Source organism: Natrix helvetica, assembly GCF_964273705.1.
Source record: "Natrix helvetica genome assembly, chromosome: 1".
Lineage (NCBI taxonomy): Eukaryota > Metazoa > Chordata > Lepidosauria > Squamata > Natricidae > Natrix > Natrix helvetica.
In genome coordinates this window covers 134,435,672-134,462,716 of record NC_138548.1, presented here as the reverse complement: position 1 = coordinate 134,462,716, position 27,045 = coordinate 134,435,672, and the positions used below count along the sequence as shown (strand labels likewise).

Genomic DNA, 27,045 nt, shown 5'->3' with positions numbered 1-27,045 from the left:
CAGAACATTGTCCATATGAATATACTTTTACTCATGGGACATTCTCACTTTAAGAAGTGGAGAAGCAATTCTTGCCTATTTTTCCAGATCACTCTCACTCACTGTATTTCTTTAAAGTCAGCTCAAGGGTTGTGGGAGACTCCAGAGCAATATGGCCAATTGCATCATGGGGGGGGGGGGGAATAGGAAGTAAAGGGAATTGACTAAAATTGCTCACCTCCTTTTCCATCAATTGGCAGTGTTCAGAGGCTCTCAGTACTCTTTATTATTCCAAGAAGAGACATATCCACCGGCTGTCTGAATAATATTTTTGAAAGAGTTTCATGCATCACCATTGAAATTGCCCTTGCCATTGATGATATTTTGTATAGAAAGGTCCTTGTCATCTTGAGACTGCAGTATTATCTGCCTTTTTGTGGTATGAATTAAAGGTAATCAGTCAAGATAAAAGAATGCCAATTGGTTGAGAGCAATTGTAAAAAGAGGAATTTTGAAAAATAGCAAACAGATGTTAATATGCACCTTTGTTATATGCAGTGATGTTGAAAAATGTCTTGCCAGCTTTTGAAATCTGTTTTTACTTTTAAGCTTTAAGAGAATAAGAACAGAAAGGGAATCTTGCTGGAGGAGACCAAAAGCCCATCTAGTTTTGTACAGATTTTTGTTCACAAAACGATGAAGGCTAGTGGATTCAAATATGCTTTTCGTGCCCTGGTGGAATATGTATGTTTGGCTGATGTAGGAAATCCATCCTTCAGAAATCTATAATTAGTTTTTAAAATGATTTATGTCTTTAAAATATAGATAAGCACAGACATATTATTGATTCAGTGGTGGGAATTGAAACATTTTTACTACTGGTTCTGTGGGCATGGCTTGGTGGACATGGCAAGGGAAGGACACTGTAAAATCTCCATTCCCTCCCCACTCCAGGGGAAGAATACTGTAAAATATCCATTCTCTCCCCACTCCAGGGGAAGGATATTGTAAAATCTCCATTCCCTCCCCACTCCAGGGGAAGAATACTGTAAAATATCCATTCTCTCCCCACTCCAGGGGAAGGATATTGTAAAATCTTCATTCCCTCCCCACTCCAGGGGAAGAATACTGTAAAATATCCATTCCCTCCCCACTCCAGGGGAAGAATACTGTAAAATATCCATTCTCTCCCCACTCCAGGGGAAGGATATTGTAAAATCTCCATTCCCTCCCCACTCCAGGGGAAGGTTACTGCAAAATCCCCATTCCCTCCAGATCAGCTGGGACTCGGGAGGCAGAAAATAGATGGGGGTGGGGCCAGTCAGAAGTAGTATTTACCGGTACTCCAAACTACTCAAAATTTTCGCTAGAACTAGAACCTGCTGAATACCACCTCTGTATTGATTGTACGCTAACAAATTGTTTTCGACTCCTAGCGACCATATAGAGAGATTTTCTCCACAATGATCAGTTCCTAACCTGTTCTCTCAAGCCTCCCAATGGTGCTTTCATTGCCTCTGTAACTGAATCCATCCACCTTACTTCTGATTCTTCCACCTTTGTTAGTTTTAGATAGAGCCTTTTCCAGAGATCTGGGGGGTTCACATAATGTGTCCAAAGTAGGATTATTTGAGCTTCATTATTTGTGCCTCAAGTGAGACTCTGAGTGGATTGTTCATGATCCATTGGTTTGTTTTCTTGGCTGTCCTAGTTATTCTCAGGAAACTTCTCCAATACCAAGTTTCAAAGGAGTTAATACTCTTCCTATCCTGCTTCTTTAAAATCACAGGGAATACCGATACCATAGTGTGACTTGTATGATTCTGATCTTTATAGATAGAAAAACATCACAGCATTTGTATTTTTTTTCCAAGGCTTTCATGCTTGGTCTATCACAATGATGGCAAACCTTTTTGTAAAGGTGTGCCAAAATTGTGTGTGCGTGCCCACATGCACAATCCAATGTGTCCCGCCCACCAGAGCATGCACATGTGACCCCCCGTGCATGCATGTGCGACCCCCCCCACATGCACGCACAACCCCCTCCACACGGGGAGGAGTTTTTGCCCTCCCCAGGAGGCTTTCCTGAAACTTGGGGAGGGCAAAAATGGCATTTCCCGGCCCTCTGGAAGGCTGAAAAAGAGCTGGAGAGCTGAAAGCTCGCATGCTGGCAAATATGGCTTTTTTTGGTATTGGAATGTAGATTTATCTTGTCTAATCAGTTGGCCATGGTGTCATTCTCCAGATTTGCTAACATAGCTTGGTTAATATTTTGACTAGTTCTTCTGCTGCTCCTTGCCATATTTCAGTGGGTGTTACATTAGTTCCTGTAGCCTTCCAACTTGGTAATGACAGAGTGCTGATCTAGCATCATCTTTCAGTACAAGAGGTTCTTGTAAATAAGGAGTATTTTCTAAGGTATCTTGGATGTTGACATCTCTACTGTATAGTGTCCCAGTATACACCTTCCATCTTCCTTAGATCTCTTCTTAATTGGTTACTATCTGTCTACCGGCATCCTTTGGCATACTAATGTTATTCTCCTATGTATGCAGTACAATGCAATGAGCCATGTGCAGATCTGTACATTGGTGAAACAATGCAACCACTTCATAAACGGTGGCACAACAGAGAAGAACAAACCCACCAGGACAAGATTCAATAGTCCATCTGCATTTAAAAGATAAAGTCCACTCTTTTGAAGACAGCAAAGTCCACATTTTGGACAGAGAGCACTGCTGGTTTGAAAGAGGGGTCATGGAGATCATCTATGTCAAAACTGAACAGCCCTTTCTCAACAGAGGGGGAGGGTTATGACATCATCTATCTCCAGTCTACAACAAGTCATTTCAGCAGTTCCAAGAAAGCTCCACAACCATTTCCGCTACTCGGTTGACCCTGACCACACAGATAAACCTCCAGGTGGCCTCAAGAACTCCCTAAAATAATGCAAATGACCAACTGTCTGCAAGGAGTATAAATCTTTCCATTCCCCACCATCTAGTGAGAGATGAAGAAGCTTCATGGAGGCGAAGCTAAACAACGTCAAAGAAAAAACAGAAAGTCCAGTTGCCTCTTGAAAAAGCACCTTTGGGACAATTATGACCTGGATGACTGATAATCTCCATAGACATATTCCGAAAGATCCTCAACTTGTCCTCAGTAGCATGTGGAGTGCCATCCGACCCGAGGGGTCCAACATCCAGCAGTATATTGTCATTCATTTTATCTTTTCTATCCATGTGGTTTTCTTGGTAAAAACATAGGGGTGGGTTGCCTTCCCTGCACAATAAATTGATATCTTTGCCATTGACACTAAGGTGATCATCTGCTTCTGGCATCTTCTTATAATTACGCTGCTCGATATAGGCGCCTGCTTAGTTGAAGGATGATCTTCATACCTTGGGTGACACCGCTGGTAATAAATACTCCGAGTGCACAATCCAGAATTCATTTTTGATTTCCCCCCCCCCCAGGAACACCCACCACCCACCACCATAGCACAGCAGGTCTTGGGTGGGATAAACATCCTAAATATTATCACAGTGGTTCTCAACCTGTGGTCCATGGACCCCTAGGAGGGTGCAATGTCATCACAGGGGGTCCTGAAAACCTGAAGAAATGTTATGATTTAAATATTCAGATAAGTCTTGGGGGTGGGGTCGCTATCCACAAAAGGTATTTAAATCCATGAGTGAAGAAAAACTAGAGGACTACTGCATTATCAAAGAAAGAATTTGTTAATGTCTCAGTGTCCCCAAGAATTAAATACACTATAGTATCATCTATATCTATATAGCCTTACTTTTCTTTAAAAACATATTATTGGGAGTAAAGCTCTTTCATAAATGAACAATGAAATCTATTTTGTGGGGTAAAATGGCAAAAACCAACGTAGTGGTACTTAATACTTTTATGGGGGAATGATTATTTTTTTAGCCATAGCCTACTGAATTTTCATCTAAACAGTGTAGGAAAAAAGCATTTAAAATGTTTATTTGGAACATCATAGGCTGACTCCCAGACTATATATGCACAACATTTTCTTCTCTCCTATGAATCCTGTCCAGGAGAAAAGACGGAAGAATACCTGGCTATTTATTTTCAGTGGGTATTTCAGTCCCCAAAAGCTCAAATACTGACTGGTTTGACAGCCTACAGATTCAACACCTGTTAAAATCCAGACATACTAAATGTCTCCACTTGTGAGCTGAACAAAACAGTTTTTGCTGATGAATATAGGAAAGAGAAATGTTTCTGGGGAATATTTGATGAACCTGCTGCTTGCAATCCAAAGTGAACTCTAGACCCTTGGTTTAAAAAATACCTTTGCATAAAACAGATGCATTAATTCATAATGGTTAAATCATGAGGCTCCACTGATCCTCCAGCTTTTTATTTCATTTCCCTTTCTCAGAAAAATACAACAGGCAGTCGGAGTGCAAAAGATATCTAATTCTGGCATTATATAAATGCAAGAAATAAAAACGTAATTCAGTCCTTCTGATATGCCAGCAAGGCTCAAAAGGTTCTGGCTTGTAATCCTGGAAGACAGCTGTTAATCCATGCCAACAACAACAGCCAGGATGGATCAGAGATTGACTTAGTAGAAGGCAACAACCTTGTGTTTCTATGGACTAAGACCTAAGCTTCTTGGCTGGAAAGGAAACATTTCAGGGATTTTAACAGAGGCCCATATCCAAAGAGCCTCACAACTAGGAAATCAGCATCTTCGAATGGTAAATGAAGAGAATTTCGAAAGCAATTGAAAGCAAGGCATAGACTCTAGGGCAGGGGTGGGATTCTACCAGTTTGGACTGGTTCGGGTGAACCGGTAGCTCCGACTATCGGATGGGGGTGAACCAGTTCACTCCAACTTTCAGCTGGGCCTGCCTGCCCACCCCTGCATTATACTCACCTATATTCCCTTTTCTGAAGCCCAGCTGATTGGCGCAGTAGAGTGGATTGCCACGCCTCAGCTGTTTTCCTCCAAAGCAGTAATGCGGAAGTAATTTCTCTGTGAACTGTGCATGTGTGCAAAGCGTGTGTTCAGCGAACCGGTTATTAAACCAGTAGGATCCCACCCCTGCTCTAGGGCTAAAACAAAGTTCTCACTGAGGATGCCTAAGCAATTCTGTAAATCTTGACAGAGGTTTTTAAGAGAGTTGAAAAAGCACTGAATCTCTGCAGTGCTACTGGTCTACACATTAGTGGCACTGCGGAAGCTCAGTAGTCCCCATCACTTAAATCAGGCCTCTCCAAACTTGACAACTTTAAGACTTGTGGAATTCAACTCCCAGAATTCCCCAGCCAGACAATTCTGGGAGTTGAACTCCACAAGTTTTAAAGTTCTCAAGTTTGGAGAGGCCTGACTTAAATGATGGTGGACTTGGGCACATTCATTGATCATGCACCAAAATCTAAGCCCAAATTAGCTTGGATCCTGAAACAAATGTGCAACTATTGGAAGATTCGATTGCTGTTCTTACAGCTACAGACAGGGTAACCAACTACTGAATCTAAGAAGGCAGTTCTTTTTTTCCTACTGGCACTCTGTGTTTTCAGTGACTATTTATGAAGTACATAAAGCAAGCAGCAGGTTTTTGGTTATTTGCTCCTCTAGATTCCATTTATATATCAGTAGGGTCCACACGAAGCCCTGATGAGATTTGGTGGCAACATGAAAAATTCAGAAACTCCAAAAGGGCCAAACATTTATTGAAAGAATTAGATATAGTTTAAAGGCAAATGCAAAACCTCATCTACAGACTTAGGCACAAGAAAGGCTCCCAGCAGTAATAATAATAATAAAAAAAGAGTTACGCATGAGCATTGTCATATATGCTGCATCTTCAGCTGAAACATCTATAAACTGCTGTAATTTCATTTGTGGTTTTTATGTTGCATTTAACCAGCAGTCTAGGCTGAGAGAGAAAGTTATTGCTTTCTCTCCTAAAGTGCTTTGCTTCATATCTATTTTTTATTATTGGTGTTGTGTTTAATGTGCATGTAATGTTGTCTCTTCTGATACAGCTACGGCTCCTCTCTTCGAAACGGAGTGTGCATATGCAGAGGCTACACTTGATGATTTTCTGGCCTGGAGCGGAAGACAGCAGCCTTGTCCTTCTGGACCATTCAGTAGTTATGATTTGTGTAAATACTGGATGTATGCTGACTATAAGTATATTGATAGGCTATTTGAAGACAAGCCAGAACATTTTCAGGTACATTTAGTTTCTTTTGTCCTTTATTTATCTCATCAAACTGACGGGGTGATTTAGAAAATCCTGATTATTATAGAACTTTTTTTCTGGTGTGTTGAAAAAAGAGTGTGCCGTGGAGGGTTTTTAAAAACATTTTATTTTATTTTTAAATTTTATTTTTAAATATTTAATTTATTGAAATGAATATTTAATTGCGTTGCTAATTTTCTTCTCAGAGATTCAAGCACTGTACAGTATATACAGTATGAGCTTTACCAGTTCTGTTATCATAGAATCACAGAGTTAACAAAATTCGTATAGGCCGCAGTCTAATTTTCTGGTTGAATATGAAATATGAAGACAATACTTCCCCAGTAAACAGCTATCTACTCTTGGCTTGGGCATCTTCATTTGGAAGAGCTGCCATTTTTCTGAAGAATGTATTTTATTGTCAAACTTCTTACCAAAATTCTTACCATCAAGAATTCCTTCTGGTTTCCAGATTTCTGAAATTCTAGACAGTATCCTTCTGTAACTTAATCTCATTAGATCTAGCCTACCTTCTGTCACCTTCTGCAGAAAACCTTTCAAGGATCTTGAAAAGGACTATCACATCCAACCAGTGTCCTCATGCTAGACACACTCACTTCCTTTATACATTCCTAGAAGCACTTGTCTTCCCTAGTCATTAATAATCATTCCTTTCTTCTGAGTTCAATTCAGTTAGCTATAATGGTTTTCTTACAGTATTGCTTCGAGAATTGAATGCAGTGTCAAAATAGTCCTTTGAAGATTATTAGGCAGAAAGGCAATAATTAAGTCAAGGTCATTCAGTGACCTTCTTTACCTGATTTTGAACAGCTCTTCCATCCTGACTATGAATTAATCACTATATATATTAATTGTCACAAACATATGCTATGTATCCTTATAGTACCCTTTAAATATGTTTACCTACTTGATTCTCCCTCTCCCAAGCTATAGGATAGCAACACTGGTGGTGGGGTAGCAACCCCAGGGGCGGTGGGGTAGCAGTGATTATTCGGGAGGACTTAGAGCCGAGGGAGTTCACTGTGCCACAGACGTCCGGATGTGAATCCCTTGTTGTGAAATGGGGCCCTGGGAGACAGTTGGGCCTGCTGATAGTATACCTGGCTCCTCGCTATACATCAGCGGCCCTGCCCGAACTCCTCGAGCTGATCGCATTGGTGGCGGTTGAGACCCCCAAACTTTTAGTGATGGGGGACTTTAACCTGCCATCGGTGGGAGAAGCATCCGAGGGGGTTCGGGAGTTCATGGCCTCCATGACAGCCATGGACCTGACTCAATTGATTCAGGGCCCGACACACGAGGGAGGTCACACCTTGGACCTTGTTTTTGTCTCTGGCCAGTGGTTGAGTGATCTGGGAGGAGGGGACTTAACCATCACTCCCCTGTCATGGTCAGACCACTCACTCCTCCGACTTGACTTCCCTGGTGCTACCCCCCGCTGCGGGGAGGCGGAACCGGAGAACACCAGATGGTTCCGCCCCAGGCGCCTGATGGAACCAGATAGGTTCCAGATGGAGCTTGGGCCACCTTCTGCGGCCCTGACCCGCCCTCGGGTAGAGGACCTGGTGGTCGCGTGGAATAATGCGACTACCGGGGCCTTGAACCGGGTGGCGCCTTTGAGGCCTCTCCGGCGGCAACGCTCCACCCTGGCCCCTTGGTTTACCGAGGAGCTAAGGGTGATGAAGCGCCGCAAGGGATGCCTAGAGAGTCGTTGGAGATCCTCCCGCTCCGAATTTGACCGGACACAGGTACGAGCCTATTTAAGGACGTACCTTGTGGCATTGAGAGTGGCCAAACGTCAATATTGTGCCACTCTCATTGCATCCGCAGAGAACCGCCCTGCCGCCCTGTTTCGGGTGTCCCGCTCCCTCCTATTTCAGAGGCCGCGGGAGGCCCCTTTACAGGGTAGGGCAGAGGAATTTGGGAAATATCTGCAGGATAAAATCGCTCAAATCCGGAAGGATTGGGTCCCTTTCAGTGGCCCTGTAGAGGCGTCTGTGGCGAGTCTTGAGAGACCAATCCGGGAGGAGTTTGACTTGGTTGCCATCGAGGATTTGGACAGAGTGCGTGGACGACTGCGACCTACCACATGTTTACTGGACCCGTGTCCCTCCTGACTTGTACTGGCATCCTGGGAGGTTACACGTGACTGGCTCCTGGGCCTAGTGAACGCTTCGCTGGGTGAGGGGTCTCTTCCAGCCGCCTTGAAAGAGGCGGTGGTGAGACCCTTGCTCAAGAAGCCTTCCCTGGACCCTACGGAGCTGGCCAATTATCGTCCTGTCTCCAACCTTCCCTTTCTGGCGAAGGTTGTAGAGAGTGTGGTGGCTTATCAGTTTCCACGACATCTGGAGGAAAATGATTATCTAGACCCGCGCCAGTCGGGCTTTCGCCCTGGGCACAGCACGGAGACGGCCTTGGTCGCGTTGGTGGATGATCTCTGGAGGGCCAGAGATAGGGGTTGTTCCTCTATCCTGGTCCTATTAGACCTCTCGGCGGCTTTTGATACCATCGACCATGGTATCTTGTTGCACCGACTGGAGGGGTTGGGGGTCGGGGGCACCGTTTTACGGTGGTTCGGCTCCTACCTTTCCGGCCGGACGCAACGTGTGTTGACAGGGGAGCAGAGGTCGACTCTAAGCCCCCTTACCTGTGGGATGCCACAGGGGTCGGTCCTCTCGCCGCTCCTGTTCAACACATATATGAAGCCGCTGGGTGAGATCATCTGTGGTTTCGGGGTGGGATACCATCTGTACGCTGATGATACTCAGCTGTACATCTCCACCCCGAACCACCCCAACGAGGCCGTCGAAGTGATGTCCCGGTGTGTGGAAGCCATACGGGTCTGGATGGATGACAACCGACTCAAGCTCAACCCCTCCAAGACGGAGTGGCTGTGGGTTCCGCCCCCCCGGTTCAACCAGTTAATTCCATCTCTGGCCATCGGGGGCGTACAACTTGCCCCGGTGGAGCGGGCGCGCAATTTGGGCGTCCTCCTGGATGCTCGGCTGTCCATGGATGACCATGTGACGGCCGTGGCAAGGGGGGCGTTCCACCAGGTTCGCCTGGTGCGCCAATTGCGCCCCCTATTGGACCGGGATGCCTTGCGCACAGTTACTCATGCGCTGGTGACGTCTCGCCTGGACTACTGTAACGCTCTCTACATGGGGCTTCCCTTGAAGTGCACTCGGAGACTACAGTTGGTCCAGAACGCGGCCGCGCGGGTAATTATGGGGAGTACAAGGTACTCCCATGTGACACCTTTCCTGCGCGAGCTGCACTGGCTCCCTGTGGTCTACCGGGTGCGTTTCAAGGTCTTGATAACAATCTTTAAAGCGCTCCATGGCTCAGGACCTAGCTACTTGCGGGATCGTATCCTGCCCCATACATCCCTGCGACCAATTCGCTCGCACAGAGAGGGACTCCTCCAGGTGCCGTCCACCAGACAATGTCGGGGGGCGGCGTCTAGGAGCAGAGCCTTCTCTGTAGCGGGCCCAGCCCTGTGGAATGACCTTCCCCCGGATATTAGGACCACCTCTGACCTCCGCGCCTTCCGGATAAAGCTCAAGACCCACCTATTCCAAGTAGCTGGCCTCGCTCAACCATAGTTTGTTCACACTGCTCCTGACGGGTTTTTTAATTTTGTGGTTTTTGGAATTTTATTAGGGGATTTTAAATTGTGTTTTTAATTGTCTTTATTCATCTGCCTACCTCCTCCATGTACACGTATTCGTTTATTTTGTGTGTGTATTGTCCGTATTGTATTTTATGTGTTTTTTATTGTACGCCGCCCCGAGTCCTTCGGGAGAGGGTGCGGCTAAGAATTATTATTATTATTATTATTATTATTATTATTATTATTATTATTATTATTATTATCATCATCATCATCATCATCATCATCATCATCATCATCATCATCTATTGGGCTGTTAGAAAGAACTCTGATACATTCAATACAAAACAGATAAGCTATTCAATTGAACATTACATGTATAAATAAAACTATGTTGAACACTATATATTCAACTATAGACTATACCAACCCAATGTAGATATGCAGAAAATAAGTTGAAGTAGTAACAGACATTATCTTCTAAGCTCAAAAATGCACAAGAATGTTGTCTATAGCCATGAAATAAAGAGAAACTCTGCTGCTTGGGTGAAAGACTTTGATAGATCTAGACAAAATAATAAAAGAGAAGAAATTTCACACTGAGAGCAAACAAGACTGTGATTTTCCCACTCATAACATAGGACTATGAAAGCGGAACATCAAAAATGATGAAGAAGTATTATGAGCCTTTGAGTTGGATGGCTGGAGAAAATTGGTTGAGAATTTCTTGAGAAAAAATAGATGAAGTAAACCCAGACTTCTCACTGGAAGCACTAATAATGAAACTGAAGTTTATTTTGGACTTACGATGAGAAGGAACAAGTCACTGGAGAGAGAGACTGATGCTTGGGAAATTCAAAGGCTACAAAAAAAGACAATGGAAGATAAGGAATCTAGATTAATAGCAATAGCACTTAGGCTTATATACCGCTTCACAGTGCCTTACAGCCCCCTCTAAGTGGTTTACAGAGTCAGCACATTGCCCCCAACAATCTGGGTCCTCATGATGCAAATGATACAAATATGAGCTATCAAACTTTCAGAAAAGAGACTGTTGATAGGCAGCACTGGCAAGATAATGCCATGAAGAATCAAAGCAATTGAATGACTGAACAATGACAACAACCAAGAGAGCAACAGACAGAATGGCAACAGGAATGAAATATTTCCTGTTCCTCTTTTCTTCCATGTAACAAAAACATGTTTTAAAAATGCCTGTATATTGTAATCTGATTTGGTCACAACATGAGCAGGCTTTTTTAAAAAAAAACTGCTTAAGATACTGAGTATTATTAATGCCATTAAATTAGCTGAGAAATTTGCTTCCATTGGTAACTTGTTTTTTCTAAATTTTCATAGTGATCTGTTGCTTTGCATCTAGTTTTTATTTATGTATTTTTCTAAGGTGACTTGAAGGGTACAAGAAGGCCATTTTACCTATTTTTTTCTTCATCATGATTAATTGAGCCATTTAGAAGTTGTTTGAAACTTAGATTGCATTGTTTATCATTTACAGTTATGTGGCTTAAGGTAATGATTCTATTATTTTAATGGGCAAACAATATCTCATGTCATCCAGAATTTTTGTTGTTGTTTTTGTTGTTAACTTGATATCACATTACAAACTTCTGACCGATAAATCAAAAGCAAGATAAATGTGTAGAGCTTAAATAGAAATGAGAGCTCTTAAAGTGACATATGGATATATTAGCTCTGTTATAAGTAGTAAGCAAAATAAATGTAATTCAGAAGTAATGTGCCATCTGTTATGGTTGGGATACTTACAAACGGCATTTGTTTCAGCTGCTGATCTTTTTTCTTGCAAGAAAAGAGAATGCAAACCATTGTGCCAGAATTTCAGTACTTACCAATTCCTTTTCAGTTCATGTGATAAAAACTATTTTGCCCATAATGTGTCAGATATTTATTGAAGCTGTTATACTTTTTTTTAAATGGGGGGGGGTTCTTTTTTTAATCTAATATTGATTATGTTCTTTCTCTTTGTTCTCAAGTTTCAACAGAATGCAGAAACCAGTTAGGTGTGAGATTGAAGTGTGGAGATGGTTATTACCGTTACCTTTATCACCGAAATACTTGTATTGGATTTAAAATTTTATGGCTGTGGAAAGCTGGAAGAGCAATTTTTCCTTTGAGGTTTCTTGAAGCTTCTGACAAATGTTTGCATTAGTCTTTTGTATTTCTTTCTTGTAGATCAAGTAATATCCTGCTGTTACCTCATTAGTGGGCAGCTTAGCATTTACCTGCATGGTTCTCCAGTGTGAAGTCTCAGAAAAATAGATGCAATCTTATAAGAAGTTAAAACTGCTTTATAGAAAATGAGGATACACTAAATGTTGCAAAGGTTTATCTCTGAAGCTGGAGGAAGAAAGCTAAGAGAAAGAATTTAGGAAGAATAGTACGTTTTATATATCATATGCCATGCATATGTAGATATAGTGCTTCATACTGAAGAAGGTCTTGTGCTAATACCATAAAATCTATATAGTATTGAATGTGAGGCAGTATTAAAAGGTCAAGCTGTGGAAGAAAAAGTATTTGTGGATTCTAGGCCATTCTCTGAAGAAACAGGTCTTGTTTTCAGAGGCCATTTTGTTTTCTAGAAAACAGAAAACCAAAGGCCACAAGAATTATCATTTCATGAAAGAACAATCTTCACTTCTTTCTTCCTTCTTCCACCTTCAATGCATTCTTTTTTGGAAGAGAAATAAATGTCATGAACGAATCAAAATGCTGTAGAAACTACAAAAAGCAAAATATACCAAAGACTCGGTATTATATTTGCTGCATACTTCCTTGTGTGGAATGCAGTTGTGGTGTATAAGCCATCATGTTTGACAACATTCCAAAAAGAAATTAAGAGGGAGGCGGGGCTGATGTTGCTACAACACAACATACAATCTTGGGGCTCCAGGATTTCTGTCAATATCTCTGCTGCTGGATGGTCCTTTTTGGACCTAAACCATCCTGTAGAGACAGTGATAGAGAAGGGCATGTCCTGCTGATCTCAGGGGCATCACAAAGCCCCTGATTGATCCAGGAGAAGCTCTTTTTTCCAGCTACAAGAGAAGCAGCCATTGAGGCTGCACAAGATTGGGACAGCCCCCTGCAACAGAAGCAGAGCATGAGAGTGTCAAAATGATAAGAAAAATTTTACTATTGGAGAAGAGAATACCCAAAAAGACTTAGAACAAAATTAAAATTGAAGACAGAAGAGAGCAAGCGCCGGATTAAGCCTGTATTAAAATTAGAGTGTTATCTTTCTTTCCTTAACTTCGTTTTCTTTTTTTGGATGGAATTCTTACAAATGCCTCTTACTTTTTAAATTGGACTGGTCTCTTTTTTTCCTTCTTCTTCTATTTTTCCTCACTTTTTGAATCTGTGGAGCAAGAATCTCTTTTTGCGTTTGGGTGGATTTTACCTTTTAAACATATTTTTCTTTCAAGTTCGGAACAAAGAGAAGGCTAAAAGCAGAAGAAAAAGAAGTAACACTGCCACCTAGAGAGTGGAGGCTTGGAAACACTAATTCCTATGAACATTTAACTTATATTTTATATCTCAAAGTCCTTGACTTTGTTTATTGAAAGGAACAGTGGGAAGAGCACGATTTGTTTATACAGGTGCTCTTTTGGAGTATTTTCAGTAGCTGGACTGGAGTAAAGAGAAAGACTGGACTTGAAAGATTATAGTGAATTTGTTTGAAACCTAGCAATAAGCCTTGGATGGTTTAGTGGCAGTACTTACAACCTGGAAAAATAGTGCAACATGAAGAAGAAAAGGAATTAACATTGCAAAATATTATATTAGAAATTCAAAAAGTACTAATAAGTACAGAGAACATTGAAGAGAGTCTTGAGATTATAGAACAAAGAACAGAAAGAATGGAGGGAAGAGCTGAGAATATTTACAAAACGATGATGAAAATTGAGGATAGAGTTCAAAAAATTCCAGAAAAATATGAACAAAGTGATAAGAAAATTGTTGACATTGACAGCAAACAAAGAGTGGAGGGAGATGATACGTGTGAAATACGGAAAGGAGAGGTTGATGAACTGGAACTCTATCTCAGACTTCAAAACATGGAAGAAGAAAAGGGAGGAAATCTGGCAGAAACAATGAGAGTAATTTTGGCAGAAGCACCAGTTGTAACCAAAGGCAAGCTGAATGAAGGAACAGGTGGAGGGTTTCGAGTCCTTAAAAGATATGCAATGAACAACAAGTTGCCAAGAGAAGTCCACATGAGATTTATCAAGAAAATAATTGGAATACAGATTTTACAAATGGCAAGAGATATTGGACAACACTACTACTGGAAGGATGCAGGATGATGAAATGAAATGTTACAACAAAAATTAAGTTAAACTTAGTTAAATTTTGAGTATTATGTATAAGACAAAGTAATAGTAGTTATAGTCCAATAAATGATTAACAATGATAATAATGCACTTATATACACTAGATTGATAATATGAAATTTTATGTAAACTGTAAGTGAGAAGATGTCATATCATTGGATGATTTCAGGATGGTTGAAGAAATTGTGGTGTTGATACACTTAGCAAATTGGAATGACCTTTTACTTATTGGTTTTCTTTCATTTTTCAAAATTAATTTCAGGAGATTCTGGACATATGCCACTATTAATTCCCCCAAACAAACAACATTATAGAATAATATTTTTTAGATTTGTTGTACATTTAGCAAAAGATGTATACTGATATGTTATAAAGTGAAAGAAGAGGTAATTTGAAAAAACTAGTGGTAGAACCTTTTTTCCAAGTTTATCTAAATATAATGCACTTATATACACTAGATTGATAATATGAAATTTTATGTAAACTGTAAGTGAGAAGATGTAATATCATTGGATGATTTCAGGATGATGTAATGAAATGCCATAATATAAATTTATTCTAAATTTAGCATGCTTCACATAAAAAGGATGTAATAATAGTTATACTCAATGAATGTTTAATAATTATAATAATTGTATACATATATATTAGATTGATGATATGAATAATGGAATGTGCTGAAATGAGTAAGTTAACATATGAAAGTAGAGTACAAGAAGATAAACAATTTTATAAGATATGGGATTTATTTTATCTGTGGTTAGATTTTAAAAAAAACATGGAATTGAAAATTTTTAGAGAATGTTACCAATACCAAAATAATAGAATGATTTTAAATAGGATATAAAAAATATTTTACTATTGGATATATTGAAGATGGTGTAGTGAATTATGATAACATAAATGAACCCATATTTTGAATACCTCGTTTAAAATGAAGAAATAATAGTGAAAGTCAAATAATTAATAATTAATTAATAATAATTTATTAAATTTCTAGACCGCCCCCTCTCCCCGGAGGGACTCGGGGCGGTGTACAGGAATAAATTTAAAACATACATACAATCATACACATAGGTAAAAATCAAATTAAACAACCCCTGTACAATTTATAAAAATTAAAAAACAGACCCTAAAACCAATCCTAAAAATTTAAAAAATAGAACTGAGGTGGGATAGGTGGAATTAGGCCAAGCCGGCTAGCTAGAATAGGTGGGTTTTAAGTTTCTGATGGAAGGAGCGGAGATCCGTAGTCATTCTAATGTCGGGGGGAAGGTCATTCCAGAGGGTCGGGCCCATCACAGAGAAGGCCCTTCCCCTAGGCATCGCCCGCTGGCACAGCCTAGTGGACAGCACCCGGAGGAGTCCCTCTCAGTGTGAGCAAATCAGCCAAAGGGATGTATGGGGCAGGATACGATCCCGCAAATAACTAGGTCCTGTGCCATGGAGCGCCTTAAAAATGATGGTCAACACCTTGAAGCGCACCCGAAAAGCCACAGGCAGCCAGTGCAGCCCTTGCAGGAGAGGTGTTACGTGGGAGTAGCTAGAGACTCCCGAGACTGCCCGCGCGGCCGCATTCTGAACCAGCTGCAGCCTTCGGGTGCATCTCAAGGGGAGCCCCATGTAGAGAGCATTACAGTAATCTAGCCGGGACGTCACAAGCGCATGAGTGACTGCGAAGGGCGCTCCGGTCCAATAGGGGATGCAGTTGGCGCACCAGGTGAACCTGGTGGAACGCCCCCCTGGCCACAGCTGTCACATGGTCATCCATGGACAGCCGGGTATGCAGAAGGACGCCCAAATTGCGTACCCAATCCACGGGGGCCAGACGTTCGCCCCCAATGGCCAGTGATGGGGTAAGCTGGTTGAACCGGGGCGCCGGTAGCCACAGCCACTCAGTCTTGGATGGGTTGAGCTTGAGTCTGTTACTTCCCATCCAGATCCGTACGGCTTCCAGACACCGGGACATCACTTCGATAGCATTGTTGGGGTGGTTTGGGGTAGAAATGTACAGCTGGTTATCATCCGCGTACAGATGGTAGTCTACCCCAAACCCACGAATGATCTCGGCCAGTGGCTTCATATATGTATTGAACAGGAGAGGCGAGAGGACCGACCCTTGTGGCAACCCACAAGAGAGCGGCCTCGAGGTCGACCTCTGCCCCCCTGCCAATACAAATTGCACTCGGCCAGAGAGGTAGGAGGAGAACCACCACAAAACAGTGCCCCTCACCCCCAACCCCTCCAATCGATGCAATAGTATACCATGGTCGATGGTATCGAAAGCCGCCGAGAGATCTAATAGGACCAGGATGGAGGAGCAACCTCCATCTCTGGCCCTCCAGAGATCATCCACCAATGCGACCAATGCCGTCTCCGTGCCGTGGCCGGGCCGGAAACCAGACTGGCGCGGGTCCAGATAATCATTTTCCTCCAAGTGGCGTGGAAACTGTTGTTCCACCACACTCTCTACAACCTTCGCAAGGAAGCAAAGGTTGGAGACGGGACGGTAGTTGGCTAACAGAGCTGGGTCCAGGGAAGGCTTCTTGAGGAGGGGCCTCACCACCGCCTCTTTCAGGGCGGCCGGCAGAAACCCTTCACTCAAGGAAGCATTGACTAACTCCTGGAGCCAGCCTCGTGTGACCTCCCAGGATGCCAGTACAAGCCAGGAGGGACACGGGTCCAATAAACATGTGGTGGCTCGCAGTCACCTAAGCAACCTGTCCATATCTTCGGAAGCAACAGAGTCAAACTCCTCCCACAATGGGACCTCACGACCTGCCTCCGACGTCCCTTCCAGACCACTAGTAGGGACCAACTCGCTTCGAATCTGAGCGATTTTGTCCTGCAGATACTCCGCAAATTCCTCTGCTCTGCCCTGCAGAGGAGCTTCCCGCGGCCTCTGTTGGAGCAGGGAGTGGGTCACCCCAAACAGGGCGGCAGGGCGGTTATCTGCGGACGCAATAAGAGTGGCACAATACTGACGCTTGGCCACTCTTAACGCCACAAGGTAAGTCCGTAAATGGGCTCTTACCTGAGTTCGGTCAGATTCAGAGCGTGATGATCTACATGTGCTCTCTAGGCGTCTCTTGTGGCACTTCATCATCCTCAGCTCCTCCGTAAACCAAGGAGCCTGGGTGGTTCGCTGCCGCAAGAGAGGCCGCAAAGGCTCCACCCGGTCCAAGGCCCCAGCGGCCGCACTATTCCATGCAGCCACTAGGTCCTCCGAACGGGTGTGGGTCAGGGCTACAGGAAATGGCCCGAGCTCCGTCTGGAACCTATCAGGTTCCATCAGGCGCCTGGGGCGGAACCATCTTGGTTAAATGAAGGACTATAATAATAATGTATATAAATATATCTCATTGGCAATATGTGACTTTATATAAAGTTTAAGTGATGATTATGGAGAGGATGCACAAAAATCTTGTAACCAATCGACACACTGTACATAATAGAAGATGTTTTTATGTTATATGTCTTGTTTGTCTATGTTTGTTTAAAAATAAAAACATTTTTTTAAAAAAACCCAAAAACCAAAAAGAAATTAAGAGAAAAGTTACCAAGTTGCTGTTGATTTCTATACAGCTAATAATTAATCACAACTACAGAGCTAACCAAGAATAGATGGCATTAATGATGTCCTTATGGTTGAAGAAATTGGTGTTGATACACTTAGCAAATTGGAATGACCTTTTACTTATTGGTTTTCTTTCATTTTTCAAAATTAATTTCAGGAGATTCTGGACATATGCCACTATTAATTCCCCCAAACAAACAACATTATAGAATAATATTTCTTAGATTTGCTGTACATTTAGCAAAAGATGTATACTGATATGTTATAAAGTGAAAGAAGAGGTAATTTGAAAAAACTAGTGGTAGAACCTTTTTTCTAAGTTTATCCAAGTAAAATAATTATAGTGGACTACAAGCACCTGGGTTGATTCTTCGTTTCACATGCTATGTACCTGGAGGATTCTTAACTATCTTCAAAGAACTTTTCTGAATGAACCTTGACTATAGGTATCCTCAGCCACTCACATTCAACAGTACCTAAGGAGGGACAGATTAAAAACAGCAAGATGGTATATGTTACATTATGGTCCAAATCCCACCACTTTTATATAGATTTTAACATCACATATGTACAAAAGGAATGAAATTTACATTGTGCTACATCTATTATCCTTGATACCCACACACACACAAGTGCCCAAGAACAATATTAGAACAGTCAAACATGCATTGTAATGTTACAACGCAAATAACACAATAGTAATTGCGCTTAGACTTATATACTGCTTCACAGTGCTTTACAGCCCTCTTTAAGCAGTTTACAGAGTCAGCATATTGCCCCGAACAATCCAAGTCAGTGAGAAATGAACTACCGAACTGCTGGCAGCCAGCAGTCAGCAGAAGTAGCCTGCAGTACTGCATTCTAACCACTCTGCCACCACGGCTCTAATGATGTTAATTATATCCATTGTCTGGATTGCCTTAGAATATGCATTAGATGATGTCCAAGCCTAACTTTTGTCCATTGTAGCTGAAGTCTGCTAAATGTGATTTTGTAAAATCAAGGTTTTATTATACTACCTTTACAACAGGACATTAGATGGTCTGACTTTGGATTTCCTGGAAGAAATGGAAAGGAGAGCACTTTGTGGATTGGCTCCACCGAAGCAAACACACCCTGTCATTTGGATTCCTATGGTTGCAACTTGGTGTTGCAGGTGCAAGGCAGGTAAGAAGGAATAGAGAATTGCTCTCTTTACCACTCTGATAGAGGGATTCCTGAACTTTTGTTTTGTTTTTACTTTTAAACTGCTCTGATATGCAGAGCTTTTTCATGGTACAAAGTGCCTAGGTTCATTATTAAGAAAGAAAAATATTTTTAAATGAGAAAATTGGTATCAGTGTTATCGTATTTTACAGAGTATAAGATGCACCTTTTTTCCTCAAAAAAGAGGCTGAAAATCTGGGTGCATCTTATATACTGAATACAGCATTTTTTTGCCACCCAAAACCCTGCCCACTTCACTAAAATGGCTGTGCATACCCTTATGGAGGCTTTCAGATAACTCCTGGGGGCTGGGGAGGGCAGAAATGAGCACAAAATGGGCTGTTCCCCCCCCCATTCCCCAGCAGCACTCTACAAGCCTCCATAAGGCTATGCATGCAATTTTTTTGACAAAAAGGCTAGTTTTTGTGAAAAACAGGCTGTTTTTTTGCTCGTTTTTGCCCCCACCCCCACTCCCAAGCAGTCTGCAAGCACTCTGGAAAAAATGGGCCTGTTTTCGTGTTAAACGGGGTGGTTTTGGGAGATTTGCAGAGTGCAAAAACTTTTTTTCTCTTTTGCAAAGCTCTTTGATTGATGAGAATTACATTGATCAAGTGCTGTGCCAGCAGAAACAAAGTCTTAGGTGTTAGGGATGTAACCCTAGGTTTGGCTTGGCAATGTATATAAGCTATGATTACTGTTACTTTAAATGTTAGAGAAATGTAATTGGCTTGTTACCTCAAGCAACTATAAGAGGGAGCCAGAATGGCTGTTAGTTCTCTCTCTGTTTTGTTAGAAGCTGGTTGGTATTTTGAGGAATTGTGGTTTGCAACTGTTTAGCTCTTTTGTGGGTTAAACTGAGAATATTGGTAACTGACTGACTGAAGCGTGTATGACTTAGACTGTTAACCGGACTCTGAATACCTCTATATTTCTACATAGTAAACTACTATATATTTATACTATTCAGTGTCTCTGTATGCTGGTTTGTGCGTGTTATTCCATATCACTCTCATTACGCTTCTCTGCATACTCACTCTTCTAACGGGGAGCTCAATTACTTAACATTAGGTGCTGCAGATTGTCAGTGATTTCCTTCTCCAGCACATGGATAAATATACCTGGAAACATCTACCTATCTACCTACTCTCTTTCTCTCCCTACCTACCTACTGTATTTCTCTATCTATCTATCTCTTTCTATTTCTCTATCCCTCTACCTACCTACACACACACTCTCTCCCTACCTACTGATCTATCTATCTATCTATCTATCTATCTATCTATCTATCTATCTATCTATCTATCTATCTATCTATCTCTATTTCTCTCTCTCTCTCTCCCTTTATCTACCTGCCTACCTACTGTATTTTTCTCTCTCTATTTCACTCTCTCTCTCTCTCTATCCCTTTATCTACCTACCTACTGTATTTCTCTCTCTTTCTCTCCCTCTCTCTCCCTCTATCTACCTACCTACTTTTTAAAAAAAAAATGCCTCTTCAAAACCTTGGTGCGTCTTATACTCTTGTGCATCTTATAGTCCGAAAAATACAGTAATTGAATCATTACATTAATCTCCATATAAAAATCTTACTACTTTTGAAACAAGTAGTTACAGTATGCTTATGTATAGGTATGTTCTCTCTCTCTGTGTGTCTCTCTTCCACACACACAAATATATACTATGTATTTCTTTCCTAATAAACAACTTATTCTTTAAAAATGTACTGATGTTGGGAATAATGCTACTGCATTTTTCTAGTTCCCTTCTGATTAGGCCACACTGAATCCATTCACAGGGGTTTCATGCATTAAAAGTTAAGACAGGCTATGCAGATAGGCTGTGCCAGCCAATGACAAGCAGAATTAAGCATTTAAAAGTGGGGCACCATAGGAATAGCGTTTAGCTGTATATACCACCCCGTAGCACTTTACAGCACACTCTGGGTGGTTTACAATGTAAAAGCATTATTTGCATATTGCCCCCAAACAGTCTGAGCCCTCATTATACACTCTAATAAACTTTATTTTTTCGTTGTGATCATTCCTTTTCCTTGGCTTCCCTTTTTCTCAGGGGTTACACAACCTCAGGCTCCAGCATGCCTGAGAAGCCCCCCAAATTTTGCTGCTGACTTGCCATTTGTAAGCCAAGAAAGAGAAACATATTAAACACATGGGTAGTAATCCTATTCCAAACATTTATTTTAATTAACACTCAGTTTTAGTCCCGATCATGCCACTTTGGGGGGGGGGGGAACTGTTGCCCCAAGAAGAATTGTGAAGATTGATATGGATATTGGCAATATGTAGCACTGAATAATTCAGATAATTTCCGTTGACCAACAAGAATATGGAAGGTTGTATCCTTGTATTATTTTATTTTTAGGGCAGACATTCTCGGTTTAGGTTATTCAGATTTCCCTTCTTCTGAGCATTTTCCACTTTGATTTTTTTTAAAGGATTGACCAGAAATGTAATGCAGCATTCCATAGTAATATTAGAAATTACATTCCAAATAGTTTGGAAATTGCCCTTCTTTATTGGTGTGCACAGACTTTCTTTCAACGGAAATCTCTACTAAGATTTCTTTCTTACTTCATTGCCAGTTGAGACTCTGCCAATGATCCGTGAAGTTGAGATTTCTTTCAAAGTGCACAACTTTACTTTTAATGTGTTGGATGTTGTTTACCATTTAACTACTCATTCCACAAAACCTTTTGGCTTTAATAAACATTTGGGAACATCCCTCCCTTGTGTCTTCTCTTATAAATTTGCTCTCTGTGTTATGATTTATAAAACTCGTTTATGTGCTTGTTTTGCTCTAGCTTGCAAGCTGAAAATGCAGCATTATGGCATACATACCCACAAACAATTTAGAAAACTTGTGTTTTGCCACATTAAAATGTGGGCAGAAGGTTTATGAATGTGAATGCAGTGAATCCACAATGAGGAGAAAGCTGAAAGGATTTATTGAGCAAAGTAAACCAAAAGAGTAACTTTAATGTAATATAATATAGAGAGGAAATATTTACAGACAAGGCAATGTTGAATGGAGGACTATAAATATAGGAGAGATTCTTACAGCCCTTTTACTTTTACTTTACACTTGTGTGAAACAGGGCTTGGGTTATCTGTAGAAGTTGGCCTTGGAGTTGAAAGAAAGAAAGCTCTTTTGACCTAGACTACATAAGAAAACAGTTAATCACAGGGAGCAACTGGAGGGATACAAAGGCTTGTTTTGAGAAATCTAAGCTATTCAATGCATATAGAATACCAAAATACCAAAACAAAGTGTTTTTATACTGGAAAGCACAGAGAAGGACTACATCACAAACTTCCTTGTCTATATAATCCTTTTCTGCTATCGCACTTCAGCTTGAAGATAGGATTGTAGCCAGTGCCCCAAGGTCTTCAAAAACAGTTGGATGTTTTACTTGAATAGGTATACCTTGGCTGAAGTCTCACTAGATGTAAAGAAACTTGTTTTCATCTAAACATGGAGCGGAATATAGGAAGTTGATCTTTACAAAGTTAGACGGTCTCTTGAGCCTAGTTCTGATAAGTGATATTCTTCAAGGTCTATCAGACAGAACCCTTTTACAGTTTTGCAATCTAAAGCTTTTAACTAAAGGTGCTAAAGGTAGAGGATAGTGAATGCAAAAACACGTGGACTCTGCAGCCTATAGGATCCTGCTATCCGATCATGCCGATATTTTCCAGCCCGAAGAAAAACAGCATGTGCTTGTCTATCAGAATAGAAGTAAAGCTTCTCTTCTTTTCAAATAGCCCATTAAACTCTTAACAATTTGAGGAATGGGGCTAGGCATCTTGGTCATTTACAGGAAATACCTGATCAATACAATTACAATTTTGGACATCTTGTCTCTTTTAGCTGAAATATGGTCCCTGTTTCCTGCAGAACAATCCTCAGGAAAAATGGATAGATCTTTTGTCCCATTCCAAATTACAGGAAATGCAAACGATTATACAATACTTTGTAATGTGTTAAAGGTATTCACGCTGGGATTGATACATAAATAGAAAAATAATAAGACCTAACTATTTATGTGGCATAAATTGCAGAATAAGTAACAATACACAGAGAATGCTACCAGTCTGAAGAGTAGTGTTCTATTTTATAGAAAGCTGATTTATCAGAATAAAAATTCAATAACAACTGACTGAAATTTGTTGTATTGTTTTTCTTTGCAATATTCTCCTAGAACATCCAGTCCAAATTTATAATCTGAACTGAAACACTCTACAATGTCCATAGCTTTTTTCTGCAACTTCCTCACTTTAGAGTCCTTCAGAAATGTTGGATTTAAGTCACCATGATCATTTGTCATGCTATGGGGTGTGGCTGGACAACACATCTAGATAGGACAGGTTATTTTAAAAAAATGGATTTACAGTACTTATGCGATATGTACTTTTTCTAGATTTGGGTTCAAATTTTAACCAAAAAGGCAGTTCGCTTTATGCTAAGTAATAGTGTGTTTAGCTTGCTGTAGCATGCTATGTGAACACACCTATTGTGATTTTTGTCACAAAGCACAGATATTATAATGGTATATGTGGATGACCTTGGGGAAAGAGGGGAAGACATGCTTTCTAGAAAACAATCAGACAAGAGAGGGAATTGCCCCCGAGGCGCAGTGATTAAAGGGCAGTAGAATAGGCAAACTCTGCCCACAGCCTAGAGTTTGATTCTGATGGGGCTCAAGGTTCACTCAGCCTTCATCCTTCTGAGGTCAGTAAAATGAGGATCCATATTGTTGGGGGCAATATGCAAATAATGCTTCTACATTGTAAACCAACCAGATAGTGCTGGTAAATGTCTGTGGGGCAGTATATAAGTCTAACGTGCCTTTGCTATTAAGGGTCAGAGAAAGAAACTTAGGAAGGATCCGATCCAGTTGATCAATTAAAAGTGATGTTTGGAGATTTGTACTTTCACACTTGCAAGATTCTGTTAATGTAGCCTTAAAATAAAGTAGAATTAGCTCTTCTAATTGAGTTTCCTGTCTGGTTTTGCAGGGAAGGTTAACTGATATGCAATCTATGGCTTATAATGATATAGGCATAATGAATTTAGGCAGAATGTACCTATTTGCACTTGTATCATATAGAACAGTGTTGGCAAACCTTTTCAGCACCGAATGCTGAAACAGGAGCGTGTGTGTGTGCGGAAGCGCCAGAAACCGGAAGAGCAGCTCCCCGGCACATCTTCCGGTTTCCGGTGCTCCCTCATGTGTGAAGACCAGCTGGCCAGCGCACATGTGCACCCGATCCCGGAAGAGCAACAGACAATGGCTGGCATGCCTGGAAAGATGACTCTGCATGCCACTTCCAGCACACATGCCATAGGTTCACCATCACGGGTATAGAACTTTATGATGCAAGTTTCCATTATCTTTTTCCAGGAAAAGGTGGCATCTGTACCCACCTGAAGACTCCAGGCTACTTTATCCTACCAGAATTCCCTATGAAGAATCTAGTATATTCAGCAAAGTCAATGTGATTAATCCAAGTCTGAAGCAATATCCGCTATTCAAAAAAGCAAGAGCCCACGTGTTTACACTTAATCCTGGCCAGGTATTTTCTCTGCCCTTGCTGCTTCTTTCATTAAATATGAAATTGAACGAATGAACTGAATGTGAATGAGCTGGAACATCTAATTTAATGTATTTGTTTGTTACATTTTTATACATTGAGACCAGTGGTGAAATTCAATTTTTTTTGACTACCGGTTCTGTGGCTGTTGGTTGGTGGGAATGGCAGGGGAAGGATACTGCAAAATCTCCATTCCCTCCCCCCTCTAGGGTCAGCCAGAGGTGATATCTACTGGTTCTCTGAACTACTCAAAATTTCCGCTACCGGTTCTCCAGAACCTGTCAGAAACAGCTGAATTTCATTCCTGATCGAGACTCAGTTTGGTATAGTGTTTAACGCACCAGGCTAGACACCAGGAGACAGAAAGTTCTAGTCCTGCCCTAGGCATGAAAGTACCTGTGTGACTTTGGGCCACTTTCTCACTCTCAGCCCAATTTTCCTCACAGTTGTTGTTATGAGGAAAATAGGAGGAGGAAGGAGTATCAGTTGTGTTTGCCACCATCAGTTATTTATTTAAAAAAAATAAAAGTGTATGTATGTGTGTGTTACAGTTATAGTTGTTATGGTGATAGGAGTGGAGTGGGGGCTAGTCAAATGCCCAGTTTATATCATTTCATCTCTTCCAAGTGAAAATGGTACTTTATAAAAGAAATGAAAGAAGATCTGGGGTATTTTCTTGGTATGCAAGCAACTTTGAAGGTTCTTTAGTTTCTGAGGATGGAGTAGAAGCTACCTCTTGTTTTGAGAGTAGTCATTTGCCCAGTTTGGATTTCAGAAATGGTTATGCGGAACCAGCCAAAAACTTTTACATTTTCATCATGATGGATAATTCCATAATGGAAACACTTGCCCAGCAGCTATCTCACTTCTATTTACAGCATGCATTAGCATTCGAAAGGAAGCTTTCAAAGTAGTTTTAACAAAGTCATGTGAAAGTTGATTAATCATACTTTACCGACGAGAGGAATACAATAAATGAGCAGCGGCCCTGTGAAGGATTTTTCTATTTGCCAGAATTCGAGGATCTCAGCCCCATCAGCATGATGCCTTCCAAATTAATTACTCACTCCTTTGTTCTAAGTATAGCTTTCATTACATAATGAGCTACTTTTCTTAGATTTGGGTTGTAGCCCTTTAGTCTCTGATGTCATTCAGTCCCTGGAACGTGTCCTTTGGGGCAATATGACCCTCACACCAAAGAAAGTTCTTATCCCTGCTATATGTCCCCACCTCTATTCACTTTTGGTATTTTCTTGGATGTACTCCAGCGTAGTCATGTATAGAATTGCATTGATGTCCTTCCAAACACTTGTCATTGCATTATATTACATTCTGTATGGCATGAAAAATGGCTATGATATGCAAAACATTCCACATTAAACCATTTCAAATTTGCAAGCACCCCATTTTTCAGCTTGAAATCCTTTCTTTTGAGTGTGAAACAGCTATGTCAATTGCAAAATGGGTTGTTTTGTATATTCTTCTAGTGTGTTAAACTTGAAACAGCGTTGTGCTTTAGAAACACAGCTGTTCCAAATTCAGAATACTTCCAAAATGCTTCTAATGGCCTGTCTCAAGCTCACAACTGTTACTTCGCACTCAAAACAGGGTGTTTAAAATTTGAAGCAGTTTAGATTTGAAATGTTTTGCATACACCAATAAATATCTTACTGGAAGATCCCAAAACTGGAATAAACTGACTTCTGATTGTTCTCTTTTGTTCTTCACATTTTATTTTGTTGCTTTTTCTTATGTTTCTGTTCTTTCCTAATGATAGCAAGATATTGCCTTGCATTACGATTGGAAATTCTACGCAGACTGTCTATTTCAGTGGAGTGTCCCAATTTTTAATTAAACTTAAATTAATTAAAAGTCAAATGTTGTTCAGAATAGAAGACTTGTAGCAGGGCTCCTAAAATTCTATGACACAGAAGAAAAGCTGAAGACCAAAGAATGCTAAAATTCTCTAAGGATGTCATTTCGGAAATGCACGATTGAAAACAATTCAACATGCAAAAAGATTAGGTCAGGGCTGTCTAGTGTTGAAAGAGATGTTATGAACCAAGATGATCAAATCTTTCAGTAATAAAGGAAGTCATTCTTTTAGTAGGTACTATTGAAAAGAAATCCAAAATAATATATCTGCAAATAAAGTTACTTGAAAGTTTCCTATCAGCATTACATTACTTGGTAATCTTTCACTATTGTCTATTCTTTTTTGGCCGTGAATTGTAATGCGATGGACTAAAATATCACAACAATGCGGGACTGGAAAACTGAAATAAAGGTGTGTTTTGAGATTCAGCACAGCAGTAGTTGGGCACTAGATGTGGTTATTAAAAGAAACTTAATGTGCCTAATGCCATCTTCTGGCCACTGTGCCTCATTTCACTACTTATCCTGATCTTGGTGGCACTGAGGAATCTTGGTT

At 40.9% G+C, this 27,045-nt stretch overlaps 1 protein-coding gene across 2 annotated transcripts in view; it reads left to right on the top strand.

Moving 5' to 3' along the window:
- Positions 1 to 27,045, top strand: part of HSPBAP1 (HSPB1 associated protein 1) — a 75,128-nt gene that overhangs the window by 35,465 nt on the left and 12,618 nt on the right. For both annotated transcript variants that reach the window (XM_081938795.1, XM_081938794.1), the window contains 3 exons: positions 6,013 to 6,203; positions 18,827 to 18,963; positions 24,425 to 24,596. In XM_081938795.1, coding sequence (XP_081794921.1) covers positions 6,013 to 6,203; positions 18,827 to 18,963; positions 24,425 to 24,596 — 500 coding nt within the window. The remainder of the gene's footprint in view (positions 1 to 6,012; positions 6,204 to 18,826; positions 18,964 to 24,424; positions 24,597 to 27,045) is intronic.